The following is a 14,891-nucleotide window of genomic DNA, read 5'->3' as shown; positions in this document are numbered from 1 at the left end:
AAACTGTTCCAAGTCTCAACACATCTTTGCGGGAAACTATATTTTTTTAACATCTCTCAGACATCTTCCCTTCCTCAGTTTCTTACTATGCGATCTTGTGCTTCTAATGTCATTTTCTTCTCTCAGGATTAGTTTCTCATTATCTACTTGATCCATTCTGTTAATCAATTTATAAACTTGTATCAGATCCCCTCTCTCTCTTCTCTGTTCCAGGGTTGGTAGATCCATAGCTTTTAGTCTCTCCTCATATGTCATCCCTTTAAATTCTGGAACCATTCTTGTAGCCATTTTTTGTAGTCTCTAATTTCCTTATGTGTTTCTTTTTATGGGGGTCCACACAACTCCTGCATATTACAATCTAGGTCTTATTTTAGTACTTATCAATTTCTTCATCATTTCTTTGTCCATATAGTGAAATTCTAATCCAATATTCCTTAGCAAATTATATGTGTGTGTGTGTGTGTGTGTGTGTGTGTGTGTGTGTGTGTGTGTGTGTGTGTGTGTGTGTGTGTGTGTGTGTGTGTGTGTGTGTGTGTGTGTGTGTGTGTATTCACCTAGTTGTAATTTTACAGGGCCTGGGTATCATACTCGCGTGGCCCCGTCTCCATATCTACACACATCCAACTTTCCTTTAAAACTATGCACACTCCTCGCTGACACCACCTCCTCACTCAAACCATTCCACACCTCCACACATCTTTGTGGGAAACTATATTTCTTCACATCCTTCAAGCATATTCCTTGGCTATCTTTTTACTATGCGATCTTGTAGTTCTATTTAAGTTTTCCTCTCTCAACATCATTTGCTCATTATCCACTTCATCCAGTCCGTTCAACAGTTTATAAACCTGTATTAAATCTCCTCTTTCTCTTCTTTGTTCCAAGGTAAGCAAATTCATTTCTTTTAATCTCTCCTCATAGGTCATTTCTGCCAATTCCGGAACCATTTTTGTTGCCATTCTCTGCAATCTCTCCAACTTCCTTATATGCTTCTTTTTATAAGGGGACCAAACCACTCCAGCATATTCCAATCTTGGTCTAATTACCATACTAATTAATTTCTTCATCATATCTTTATCCATATAATGGAAGGCTAATCCAATATTTTTATCAAATTATACGTTTCTCCAAACATCTTATCAATATGAGCCTCAAACTGCCCATGGTCTTGTATTATCACTCCCAAATCCTTTTCCTTTTCCACCTTTTTCAACACTACTTCTTCACCCATCTTATATGACCCTCTTGGCCGTCTTCCACTCTTCCCATCTCCATCACATGACTTTTGCTCAGATTAAATTCCATTTGCCACCTCTTGCTCCACTCCCAAATCTTATCCAGATCTGCCTGTAAAATTTCACAATCTTCTTCACTCTTCACACACCTACACAACTTCGCATCATCCGCAAACAAATTAATATAACTGTTTACTCCTCTGGCATGTCATTAATATATACAAGGAAAAGTATTGGTGCCAGCACTGAGCCTTGTGGGACTCCACTCTCCACCACCAACCAGTCCGACTTTGCATCCCTTATTACCGTTCTCATCTCCCTCCATCTCAAGTAGTTTTCCATCCACTTTAACACTTTTCCTTTCAGTCCTCCATAAATCTCTAATTTCCATAGCAGTCTCATGTGAGGTACCTTGTCAAAAGCTTTCTTTAAATCCAAATATACACAGTCCATCCATCCTCTCTCTCTTGTATTTTGTCAACCACTCTTGAATAAAAGCTCAGTAGATTTGTTACACATGACCTCCCTTTCCTAAAGCCAAATTGATGATCCGATAATAACTTATGATCCTCCAGGAACCGTATCCAATATTTCTTTATCACCCTCTCACAAATCTTACCGACCACACTTGTTAGAGACACAGGTCTATAGTTAAGAGGCTCTTCCTTACTGCCTCCCTTATAAATGGGCACCACTTCAGCTCTTTTCCACTCTACTGGTACTTCCCTGTTTCTAATGAACACCTTATAATATCATATAATGGATCAATCAATTCTTCTCTACACTCCTTCAATAATTTTCCTGAAACTTCATCTGGTCCCATCGCTTTATCATCTTTAAGTTCCTCCAACATTTTATATAACTCCTTTTAGGTATCTTAATGTCATCCATGTGCACATTTCCTTGTACATTCTGAGGCTTTACAAACATTGTTTCTTCAGTAAATACTTGCTGAAACCTATTATTTAGCAATTCCGCTATATTCTTAGGGTCATCTACTATCCCTTGCTCTCCTTTTAATCTTTCAATGGACTCTCTCTTTTAAGTTTACCATTTATGAACCTGTAAAACAATTTTGGATGTTCCTTACTCTTGTCTACAATATCTTTTCAAATTTTCTTTCTTCCTCCTCCTTACCCTCACATACTCATTTCTCGCCACTCTATAATTCTCCTTATTTAGTATATTCCTGCTCTTTTCCATCTTTTCCAAGCCACATCTCTCTTTTCCTTAGCCTTAACACAAGTTGCATTAAACCAATCCTTTCTTCCTTCCTCTCTCGGTTTATACTTTGGTACAAATTTCATAACTCCTTCTTTATAATATTTCATAAAAATCTCATATTTTTTTGCACTTCTCTGATTTGTAACATCTCCTCCCAATCTAATTTTCTGAAATAATTTTTCAAACTTTCTGTGTCCATCTTTCTATAATTCAATCTACCACTCCTGTATGTCTCGTCTTTCCTTCGCTGTGTTGTTGCTATCTGCATTTCCATAACCACATGATCACTCTTTCCCAAAGGACATTTGTATTGTATATCTCCACATAGGTACACTTCTCTTGTTAACACCAAATCCAGTCTAGCCGGTTCATCATCTCCTCTATATCTAGTATTTTCCTTCACCCTCTGTTCCATCATATTTTCCATCATTAGATTAAGAAATCTCTCTCCCATGCTTCCTCTCCAACACCACTTACTAGATTTTCCCAATCCACCTCCTTACAATTAAAATCTCCTACTAGTATCACCTTTCTTTTTCCAGATAATACACTTTCCAAACTCTGTAAAGTATCCTTGATCATATTGTCGTATTCCTTAATGTCCAAGAATTTGTTTTAGGAGGTACATAGGTCACCATGATTATTAATTCTTTTCCATCACTTTTTATCCTTATGCTTATCACTTCTGCGTTGTTCTTCCCATACCAAACCTTATCCACATTTATTTATTTCTTCGTCATAATCATAACTCCTCCTCCACCTTTACTCTCTATCCTTTCTCCATATATTATATTTATTATCCAAATTTATCTTTGTTTTTCATGCAATTTTGTCTCAGTCAAACACACTATATCAGGCTTCTCCACCATCATATAGTCTTGCAATTCCAATCTACTTGACAGTATCCCATCTATATTAGTATACATTACGGTCCACCCACTGCTCCCTCTAGGGGTTCCTCCGCATTCCTTCTTTCCACATACCACTTTCTGACTCTCTCTCCTATAACTCTCCAAAAACTTTTCTCTTTCCTCCTCAGACCGCTCATCATTTTTCCTTCTCGCCTCTTCCACCAATTCCTTATATCTTCTCCTCTCTTCCTCATTTCTATTCTTTCTCACAAACACCTCTTTACAACCTTCTATCTCTCTTAACTTTGATGTTCTATATAGGATATCCTCCGCAGATTGTTGTGACTTCAGTACTACTTTAATCGGTCTGCTCACTCCCTCCTTATACGGACCCAGTCTATGGATCTCTTCCACTTCTTCTTGTAGGTCTTTTTTTCATCATCATTTAGATTTTTGAACAGATCTCTTACCGTTTTAATTCTTCCTTAATTCTCTTAGGCTTATATGTTATATTTTGTTCTTTCATCCCAAATATTAACACACTCTTCTTCTTTTCTGCTATTTCTCTTATCAATGTTTCCTTATTCTTCATTACATTAACCAGTTCCTTGGACCTTTCTTTTTGTCTTCCTTCAACTGATCTTTAATTATTTCTTGTAATCCAACCATCTCTGCTTCCCTCGACTCAGTCCATTGTGTTTTCTTCAGTTCCCATTCCTTTCAAACCTTTCATTCTGCTCACTAATCATTTCCTTAAAGTCATCTTTCTCCTTTACTACTCTCCATTTTCTCCTCCAACCGTCTCTTGTATTTTTCAACCTCCACTCTCAAGTGTGCATTCTCATCCACCAATCGTTTTCATTTTCCTCCAGTCTCTTAACTCTTTCCTTCAAAGCCTTGCGAATTCTCTATCCTGCTCCTCCTCACTCCTCTGAACTTTTAATTCCTTCACCAACTCCTCAAATCTCTTCTCCAACATTACCAATCTACCTTGCATTGTTGCCCCTGTTGAAGATGGACTCATGCTTTGACTGGCCACTTTCGGCTTTGCTCCCTGGGCCTCATCGACATATTTTGAATTTGGTAATTTATTTCTTACCGGTCTATCCATTTTTTTTACTCTTCCTGGGAGCATGTGGGTGTGTGGTCACTGGGGGCCAGGCCTGGTAGCTACGTGTGTGTGGTGGGATGCGTTGGCGGCTGCTATGGCTGGCCTTTGTGTGGTTCCCGCTCTGTCGTTTGGAGTGTGGAGGTTCTCACACCTCCGATCACTCCCATGTACACGCCACCAGGCTACGTTCACTCTGTACACTCGTTCACTCGCTCTGGTTGTCCCTCACTACCAATAACGATTCTCACTCAAGCACATTGCTTAGCGTGTGGAGTGTTAGTTAGATGCCACTCTGAGCAGGAGGCACGTCCGCTCTCTATGGAGCGCAGAGTGTGTGTGTGTGTGTGTGTGTGTGTGTGTGTGTGTGTGTGTGTGTGTGTGTGTGTGTGTGTGTGTGTGTGTGTGTGTGTGTGTGTGTGTGTGTGTTAGCCCATTAAGTCGTTTATGATTTCTTTTATCTTTTAAGTATAACTGCACAGCCAGATTTGCATATTTTTAAGGTGTGACTCTTGCCAGGGAGAATATAGCAGAAAGTAAGCAAATACCGGTAACAGTCAAGGGAGAAAGGAATCTCATTTAGGGGATCCAATGTAATCAGGTAAATAGAAATGGTACCTTACTGTTGGACTTTGCTTCAGATAAGGAACTAAAAATGCTGAATGTAACAGTAAGCACTGGTAGGATAACCTGGCCAGAAAGGGAGGGAGTTGGCTGTAGGTTACATAAACATTCATATTGGTAAGTGAGAAGAGAATGGTTAGGGATATGTGATAAAGGTGTCAGACATTGATAGTGGCCATAATATGTCGGTACTACAGTGTATCTGACATAACCAGTGAGAGGGGAGGGGAGGGGAGGAAGGAACATGAGACAAGGAGACTGGGAGAAGTTCACAAGATATTCAGAATCTGTAGAATGGGATGGAATGAACAGGAGAGTGAATGAACTTATGACAGGATATGGTCTGTAGTAAATGAGATAGCAAGAAGGATGAGAAAAGAGAGGAAGGGAAAGGAATAGGAAGCCTGGTAAGAGGTGGTGGAATAAAGGTATCAATCATTTCATTCAGATTTTGTTACTATGAATATTGATAATCCTTTAATATGTTTGTTGTATGCATAACGTTTACAACAAAAGTACATCTTTTTTTTATTTATTTATTTATCCATTATTTTTTTTTTATGTAGGAAAGAGGGCCAGCCAGGGGCAAATAGAAAAGATAAAAGAATAAAAAATGCCCCCTTGAGTGCTGGTTCTGTACCCATCAGTAATAATATTAGCCAAATTACTGTTTCTGTCTTCAAAACCTCACGTTTTATAATACATACGTATAGTATATAATTCCACAGTGACCTGTGAGTGCCCCCTATGTTTGCATCCTTTGTCCTGCCAGTCTGTAAGTAGCACCTTGAATGGTTTACTAGGATTGTCTCTGGTAACAATCTCACACAGCCAATTTACCTCACCTTCACATTAGCTTACCACATGTTTCCAACTTAATGAATTTCAAAACATGAGCAACAAACAACTGTGAAAAACATTACAAAAAATAAGGTGATGTGTTGCATTGCTTCTACAACACTCATCTGGTTTAAGTGAGAATTAAATCTAAAAGTAGAGATGGTCATCAGACCCTGATAAAACCATGAGTTTTATCAACAACCAGAACAAATCAAGTAGTGGAGGCCAGTTGGGAGGCTCTGCCTTTGTAATGGTGCCATTGGTTCTTCTTGAGTCCCATGCAAGTATAATTCCCTGACAGTGTGCAGGTGGTGCACTGCTGTCATGCTGTCAATCAACTTGTCATGGTCTCATTTTAATATTCATGTTTCCTTTGAATCACATCCAAATTTCTACTTCTGACTGCTTAAACCATCAATCACCAGTTGAGATGCCTAGTCCTAAGCTTTCCAAGGTTTCTTCTGAAGTCTGGCAAAGTGGACAAGTTATATTTTGGTGTGTATAGTCCCTCACTACAACATTAGTGCTTGTATGAGTGATTGTTGTTGTTGTCTCAGTTTTATGTAATTCCAATACAGTAAGGTTTCTTCTCTTGCACTTTAGTTTTTCCAATTTATTACTATTGTACTACTTGGTAGTGGGCACCTTTATTAGTTAGCAGTGGCCACCACCATCCTCAAAGTATGCTTGCTATATAAGTATGTCTGTACCACATCAGTGTCAAGCTCAGGTGCCTCTGTAATGTCACTGTGACAAAGCTGCTCTTTGACACTGAGTGGCCATCACACAATGACAAACCAGAGTTATTTAATAAGTAGTGCACATGTATTTCAAATTTGTCATCATTTCAGGCACTTTTCTCCAGAATGTCACAAATGTTTTGCCTTTGCCTACACCACACTGATGGCTTGCCTCCATATGTATTGCACAGTTATGGTAAATAGCAGGAATCACTGATCTGGTACGATGTATTGCCTGTTAAAGATAATAAAATCTTCACAACAGCATAAAATTAAACTTGTTACATTTTTCCTATATACAAAAACAATAAAAAACAAACTCTGAAACATAATAAAAATGGAAAACTGCAAGAGGTAATCAAGACATGTCACAATCCCTGTATGGAACCTGGCTACCTATTTCAACCTATCAATTCCACCCTTAAAGTTGTCTTAATCTTTTTCAAAGTTACCTAATAACTTAGCACTAACAACCTGACTTTATTACAAGCGAGGGTCACACTCCACAAAAACCTCACACAACGAGAATCTGTGTATACTGAACCTAACACCACATTATTTAAAGGGAGTTTTATTCCACAATTCATTTTTGAACCCTCTAAATACTTCTAGCACCACTTCACAAAAAACAAAGCACTGAAGCAGCAGTAAAATACAAAGCAATGGCCAAAGGGCTTTTCTTCATATGCAGTTACTTTTTGATAAAAGTCCCATGAATCAGTTAATTTAGAGCACAATTTATTTAGGATTGCTGTCCAGTGAAAAACAGTGACAAAAAAAGTGACCAACTCATTCCTCATTTCTTCTGGTGTTGTATTCACTTTTCTTTTCATGGACAATCCAAAGTGCAATACACTGTGTATTGTAATGTTCTATTATACTTTCCTTGTTGGTTAGTCGTTTCCACCAAATATTTTTTTTTTTTTTTTTTTTTACATTACAAGGGCACTGGCCAAGGGAAAACAGTGTTGGAAAAAAAAAAATCCCGCTGGTTGCCAGGCCCTGTTTAGAGGAAAGTAGGAGAAAGAAAAAACAAAAAAATCTAAAAGGAGGGTCCAGTTAACGTAAGAGGTGTCTTGACACTCCTCTTTTGAAAGAGTTTAAGTCATAGGCAGGTGGAAATACAGACACAGGTAGAGAGTTCCAGAGTTTACCAGTGTAGGGAATGAAGGAGTGAAGATACTGGTTAACTCTTGCATTAGGAAGATGGACAGAATAGGGATGAGAAGAAGTAGAGAGTCTTGTGCAGCGAGGCCGCAGGAGGGGAAGGCAAGCAGTTAGCAAGTTCAGAAGAGCAGACAGCATGAAAACAGCGGTAGAAGACAGATAAAGATGCAACATTGCGGCGGTGACTTAAAGAATCAAGACAGTCAGTTAGAGGAGAAGAGTTGATAAGACGAAAAGCTTTAGATTCCACCTTGTTTAGTAAAGCTGTGTGTGGATCCCCAGACATGAGAGCCATACTCCATACATGGGCGGATGAGGCCTTTGTACATAGCAAGCAGCTGGGAGGGAGAGAAAAATGGACGAAGACGCCACAGGACACCTAACTTCTTGGAAGCTGATTTAGCAAGAGTAGAGATGTGAAATTTCCAGTTTAGATTTTTAGTGAAGGATAGACCGAGTGTGTTTAATGTAGAGGAGAGGGGAAGTTGAGTGTTATTGAAGAAGAGAGGATAGTTGTCTGGAAGGTTATGTCGAGTAGATAGTTGTAGAAATTGAGTTTTGAGGCATTGAACAAAACCAGGTTTTCTCTGCCCCAATCAGAAACAAGTGAAAGATCAGAAGTTAGGCGTCCTATAGCATCTCGCCTTGAGTCATTTAATTGTTGTTGGGTTGGGCGTCTGTTGAACGCTGTTGAATAATGCAAGGTGGTATCATCAGCATAGGAGTGGATAGGGCATTGAGTCAGATTTAGGAGATCATTGATGAATAATAGAAAGAGAGTGGGTGATAGGACAGAACCCTGTGGAACACCACTGTTGATAGTTTTAGGGAAGAACAGTGACCGTCTACTACAGCAGCAATAGAACGATCGGAAAGGAAACTGGAGATGAAGGTACAGAGAGAAGGATAGAATCCGTAGGAGGGTAGTTTAGAAATTAAAGATTTGTGCCAGACTCTATCGAAGGCTTTCGATATGTCAAGGCCGACAGCAAAGGTTTCACCGAAGTCCCTAAAAGAGGATGACCAAGATTCAGTTAGGAAAGTAAGAAGATCACCAGTAGATCTGCCTTTACGGAAACCATACTGGCAATCAGAGAGAAGGTTGTGAGCTGATAGATGCCTCATTATCTTCCTATTTTTTATTTGCTGATTTGTCATTACACACTTCAACAACGGTCTGTTTACACAAGTTCTTAATTCCGGTCCCAAGTCTTTTTGTTATGTGGTTTACACATTTCAATGCTTCAATGTATTTTTCTCCAAAACGCTAATTATTTCACTGTAGGTTGCGCATCTCCATCCCACACAAAGTGTACATATCATGTTATGCTGTAAGGACCTTTTCCAGCATGCCAGAGCTGCAGCTGCCTCCACACCTCCACAGACACCCTCCTTCTTCATGTCACATGAGGTGTGGTCTCACTGGTCTCCTCTCCACTTACTATATGTTTCTTTGGCCACTTTCTTATTACTGAACAGTTTCTTGAGATGTACTGGACATGCTGCACATACTGTACTTAGTGTTTTGTAGTCTACAAGAAGCCCAGTGTTTTGATCTAGGACAGAAACCCACCCCAGAATGACCTGTGACCTCGAACGTGCCATGACCATCAGCACCGACATCGACCTCCAGTAGGTTACATCATTTTCATCAGGTGTATGTCCAGGCACTTCATTATAGCATCTAAAAACAACTTTTCTGCACTGTTCCCATACATTCTTCATGGATACTACATGTTCTGATCACATAGTCAGCATGCCTAACATAACTGTGACGTGTGAAGTGCCTCATTTTCATCACTCCACACAACTCCTCCGCTCTACAGTGACCTCATCCCAAGCAAACCGCTGCACAAACTAGCAGTGTTGTTCCCAAGTGGGCATTTTTACATTCACTATCAGTAGTCTGGTCTATTATCTAACAAAATAGTTTTGCAAATACCACATCACACACTTATTCACTTGCCTGCCTTTTTTCTTCTTCTTTTAATATAAGACGGGAAACTGGTCAAGGGCAACAAAAATTGCAATAAAAAAAGAAAACACTGAAGTGCCAGTCCCCAAACCAGTTTAAAAGAGTTAGCCAAAAAAATTGCATAAATGTCTTAAAGCAGGTAAGCACTTCCAGAGTTTACCAGAGAAAGGGATGAATGATGGGAGCACTAGTTAACTCTTGCATTAGAGAGGTGGACAGAATACCTTGGGGGTGAGAGAGAAGAGTGTCTTAGCAGTGAGGCTGCGGGAGAAGGAGAGGCATACAGTTAGCAAGATCAGAAAAGCAGTTGGCATGACAATAATGGAAAAAGATAGCAAGAGTTGCAACTATGTGGTGGTGAGAAATAGGCTAAAGACAGTCAGTCAGAAGAGAGGAGCTGATAAGATGAAAGGCTTTTGATTCCAACCAATCCTATAAAACAGTATAGAAGAACCCCCTCATACATACTATGAAGAATAGTACATAAATTCTTACAGGCATTTTTGTCTTTGTAACAACATATATTTAATTGATGTACGGAGTAACAGCAATAAATCAGACAAATACCTATTTAACAAAACTAAACAATCATTCTAATTTTGAAGTTATATGAAAAAATATACGTATTTGTCTTTGATAACTAAAAACATTTATAATTATGACATCAAATAAGTAAAGTCAACCCTCAGCTATCGCGACTTCAGCTATCGCGCTTTATTGCTATCACGCACCCATGAAAAGCTGCTAAAATTTCATTATCGCGACCTCAGATGCCTGCTATCGCGCGCCCAGCCATGACGTCATGGGATAGATGAGCGCTCATTGGCCAAAACCGCCTTCCCGCCAAGATCAATTCGGCTATCGCGTTTTCAGCTATGGCGCGGCTATTTCGGCCCCAATTGGGCGTGATAGCCGAGGGTTAAGTGTATAGCTATGATTGTAAGTTATCATGAAATGCATTTTTGAAACATGTAGTACCAAGGCATCAGAGTTAGAGTCCGATGCACAAGAAATTAAGGAGTCTGAGTCGGGTGTTTTGAGCACCGAGTGCACAGTCCTGATGCAACGTTCACTTTCTCAACCCTGTCATTCCCTGGTGGAAAGGGGCAGCCTCATGGACCACCCCACTACACCCTTCAAGCTTTGGCATAGCATAGCAAGCCACACACTTCACCAGCAAAGCTCTAAACCATAAAGTGGCTTACCTCGGCTCCTTCATTTGATGGTTCCCCACTCTCCACCTATTACAATCTTAAAATGCACACAGGAAACTTTGTTGATATGTATATATTTTGCTTCACAACCTTGGATTAGCCTCTTATCTGCCACATGTATAAGCACTAAAGCTGAACATGGAAAAATATAAAAGGCTCATTCTTTTTGTTCTGCATGAATAAAGAATTCCTGGGAAGGGAGAGCTTCCATTCCTGCATCCTCAAATATTTAAATTGCCTTCAAAAGGAAGGAGAACATAAAATGAAACACAACATAACATGACTCAATACTTACTTTTGTGTATACTTCCTCGCCTCATCCTCGCCATAATACTGTCAAGGAAATAAGAAACAATGTGAGTTGAAGTTTTTGTTTTGGCAAAGATCTGTTTTGGTCATCCACTAACTTCCCAAGTCAATGCCCAGACAAAGACACTAATGAGTATGGCAAACAAATTAAGAAGAATGAGTTTTGATTCACATCAGTACATCAAAAACTATCAAGGGGCACACAAACCAAAGCAGGGCACTCACAACACAAGGTTCTGTTGTATTTACCATCCACACAACCATACCTTCTCACATGGTTTACTTATCAATATGGCAAAGTCTGTTAATTAGAGGAAACTACCTGTGAAATAATAGGGTAGCTCAAGTGTGCAGATACACCAGTCCTGAGTCGTGTAGAACCAATGGATACATGCATGGTGTATCAGCATTTTGTTAATAGACTGATAAACTTTAAAAAATAGTGTTAAGGACAGACAGACAGGGTGTGGAAGGGTCTAGCCTTGATATACTCAATTTATGGTTTCACCTAACCAACAATGTTATATCTTTTGTTTTCTTTCTATTTTTCTGCTGATATTTGTACATTCTTCATTTTCAGTTAAATTTTTCTTTAATAAATGATTCCCATGTAGTCACTCATCTAAATTTTACATCTCATTGTGTCTACGAATACATAATTTTCAAAAATGTACTACTCAGTATAAATCATACCCCTGCATGTGACTATGATAACTTGCTATTAAAATTGTATTAGTCTGTATAAAATGATGAACAGCAAAGCCACTCCTCCCACTGGCCAGACCACCACAGAGCAAACTGGTTGAGAGGCAAGCTGGCAGGCGGCAAAACCTTTGGGTACCAAAAAACAGTTACTATGTGGAATATTCAGCAACAGCAATATTCAAGATGTGATATACAGACGTAAAGATGAAGTTCACACATGTTTATAGACAAAGCCACAAAACTGTACATTTTACCATCGCCTTGAGAATCTCTTCACCTCACTGATAAGGCACCGCATGTGTCAATTTTTAAGTGTCTCACTACGTAACCTAACCAAGCCTAACCTATACCTAGGAGAGATGGAGAGAGATAGAATGGCAATTATAGGAGAAGCCGTGAAGAAAACGTTAGTGGAAATTAATGTGTTTCCTGCCTGTTGCTCCGTTCTCTCCTGCAGGCTGCTGAAGGGCTGAGACTGGAACACTGGAGGGAACAAAACCTACGAAGCAGTACAAAGCGTAAAAGTTCACAAGAAGAAAAAGAAGAGGTTAAGATTATGTTTGGATAGCTCATGTCCTGGCGGGGGGGAGGGGCGGTAGGGTAGGATAAGCTATGTTTGAAATAAAATGGAATAAGTGAAATTCCCATAGATTATACAGCACCCATACTTCACTGATACCTCGCCCCTCACCTAAAACCCACAATTCCCCACACGCACCAAGCTTGTCTGCTTGGGGAAGGGGGTGGTCGGGGATTGCAGACTTATCATAAACAACTATCCTCGATTTAATGCTCCCCACCCAAAAAACTCCGATTTGCAACGGTCCTCCAAGATGGGTGGGGATGAGAGGTTGCTACGAGATGGAAGTCACTTCTATCGTAAAGACTGTCCAGCGGCGGCGGAAATGATGCACAACACACATCGATAATCATTCACTACTTGTCTCACCGGAAAGCATCGCCACATCAGAAAATCCTTGGTTAGGCAAAACTATAAACTGTCCCTTGATACTAATAAAGAAGCGAGTCCATTCTCACCACTTCAGGGGGCGCCTGGTGCTCGGGTCGTTTGCTGGACATAGTGACACTACTGTAGAGGCCTTGCTCGGTCTGCTCACCGCTGCTGCTTCAGGGCTTCAAGGGCGACAAGGCAAACACCAAGCACCACCAGGAGACAGGCAACAAATACCAGCGGGGGTCACACCTTCACAAGTTTACAAGCATTTAGGCGCCGCGTGTTACTGTTTACATTCTGACGTCACAGCTGATCTAGACCTTCATCTTGATGCTGCAGGTGTCCCGGTATTTCTCCTGGGGCAGGCCTTAGTATCGGCAGCTCCTGTAGGAGACTAAAAGGAAAGGAAAAAAAAAACGCCAAAAACAGAAACCAGACACTATGTTTCATAATAGTAATCCCTGCATCCAGCACCACAGTCTCCCAAGGAACTAGTTCACAACCTCAATCATCCTTCCACTCGTCTCTCCACATAGTGTCAGCAACAACACCATCCATTCCCTTCCTGTCTTCTCTACCCTGGCACTCCCCAATTCCCTCAGCACCTCACTTGCATCATCTCATGCTTGTCTGTCTCTGGCACACTTCACACTCCAGTATCACATGCTCCACCGCCTCGTCCTCGCCATGTCACACCTCTGGCACACTTCGCTGCGGGACTCAGACCATCTGTAGCATGATACAATAACTTTTTGATGTCTCGTTATTGTACCATGATCTGTAGCTCCTTGCACTCACATTCATACACTGAGTCCAAGCTCGGAAAAGAATGTCACCACCCAGGCTGCAATTGTACCACTTTTCATACATCGGGGCTTCTTTCCCTCTATACCACTGCAAACTACTCTTATGTTCCATCTCATTTCTCCATTCATTCAGTTCCATACACTTTACCCTTTTGTCTATCTCACTCTTCCACTTCCTTACATCCCATTCTAGGGCTTCTCCATTTCTAACAATCTTGCTCCAGTCACTCTCAACATGCCTCCCCTCAGCTCGCTGGAAAGCCAAACTAGTTTCCACACTACTCTTCACTGCCATCCTAACACACTTCTTCCCCCACCTGCTATTCCTAACATCCCACAGAAGCACCTTCCTAACTATTCTTGCATCATTCATTCGCTCTAACCTAGGCTTGAACTTCAATATTGCCTTTACATGCCTCTCTCTGAAGGTACTCCATCCCTTGTCTCCCCTCAAACCCTCTATCACTGCATACCTTGGTGCATTAAGTGCCATTCTAGCTATTCTATTCTGTCCCACTTCTAATTTCTCAAGTTCATTTTCATTCCACACAGTCACATCCATACCATACCATACCATACCATACACGATGCTCGGAACAGCCACACCCTTCCGAACTTATCGCAGCACATCCTACTTGCTGGCTCTCATCCTACTACACTTCCTAGTCGGTCTGCCCACTGGCTCACCAGTTAGGCTCATCTTTTCATTTCTCGCTTTCGCACAGCTATTTGGACTCATCCACATCCCCAGATACCTGTATTCATCAGGCTGTTGCACTTTATTCTCTCCCAGTCTCCACACTTTTTAGTTCCTTTCATCTTCTGACCTATTCACAACCATTACCTTGCTTTTCTCACTGCTGAATCTCACTCCCGAGTCTCTTCCATACCCATCTACAGCATTCAAAAGACTTTGGGTCTCCTCTGCCGATTCACTCTGACAGTGAGTGTGGCGGCTGTGCACATGGCCGTCCTCGTTGTCTGACTCTTCTCTTCTCCTTTTTCTTTTTTTATTTCCTTTTCTTTTGCCGAATGAGCCAAAATTGAAGTGTTGTTAAGAGCTGTCGTTCTGGAGTGTGGCCTTTCAAACGTGTCTCTTCTCACAATTTGGATCTTCTCTTTTCTTCTTTCTCTTTTT

General features: G+C 40.6%; 1 protein-coding gene across 1 annotated transcript in view; it reads right to left on the bottom strand.

The window, feature by feature from the left end:
* Nucleotides 1–13,352, bottom strand: part of LOC123511484 (probable 18S rRNA (guanine-N(7))-methyltransferase) — a 43,976-nt gene extending 30,624 nt beyond the window's left edge. Inside the window, exons 1-2 of the mRNA XM_045267423.1 lie at nucleotides 13,031–13,352; nucleotides 11,274–11,311 (exon numbers count right to left, since the gene is read on the bottom strand). Coding sequence (XP_045123358.1) covers nucleotides 11,274–11,311; nucleotides 13,031–13,072 — 80 coding nt within the window. The 5' untranslated portion in view covers nucleotides 13,073–13,352. The remainder of the gene's footprint in view (nucleotides 1–11,273; nucleotides 11,312–13,030) is intronic.
* Nucleotides 13,353–14,891: the final 1,539 nt, after the last annotated feature.

Source organism: Portunus trituberculatus, chromosome 31, assembly GCF_017591435.1.
Source record: "Portunus trituberculatus isolate SZX2019 chromosome 31, ASM1759143v1, whole genome shotgun sequence".
Taxonomy (NCBI): Eukaryota; Metazoa; Arthropoda; class Malacostraca; order Decapoda; family Portunidae; genus Portunus; species Portunus trituberculatus.
Note: the sequence above shows the minus strand (reverse complement) of the source record. Positions and strands in the feature narration are given on the sequence as shown.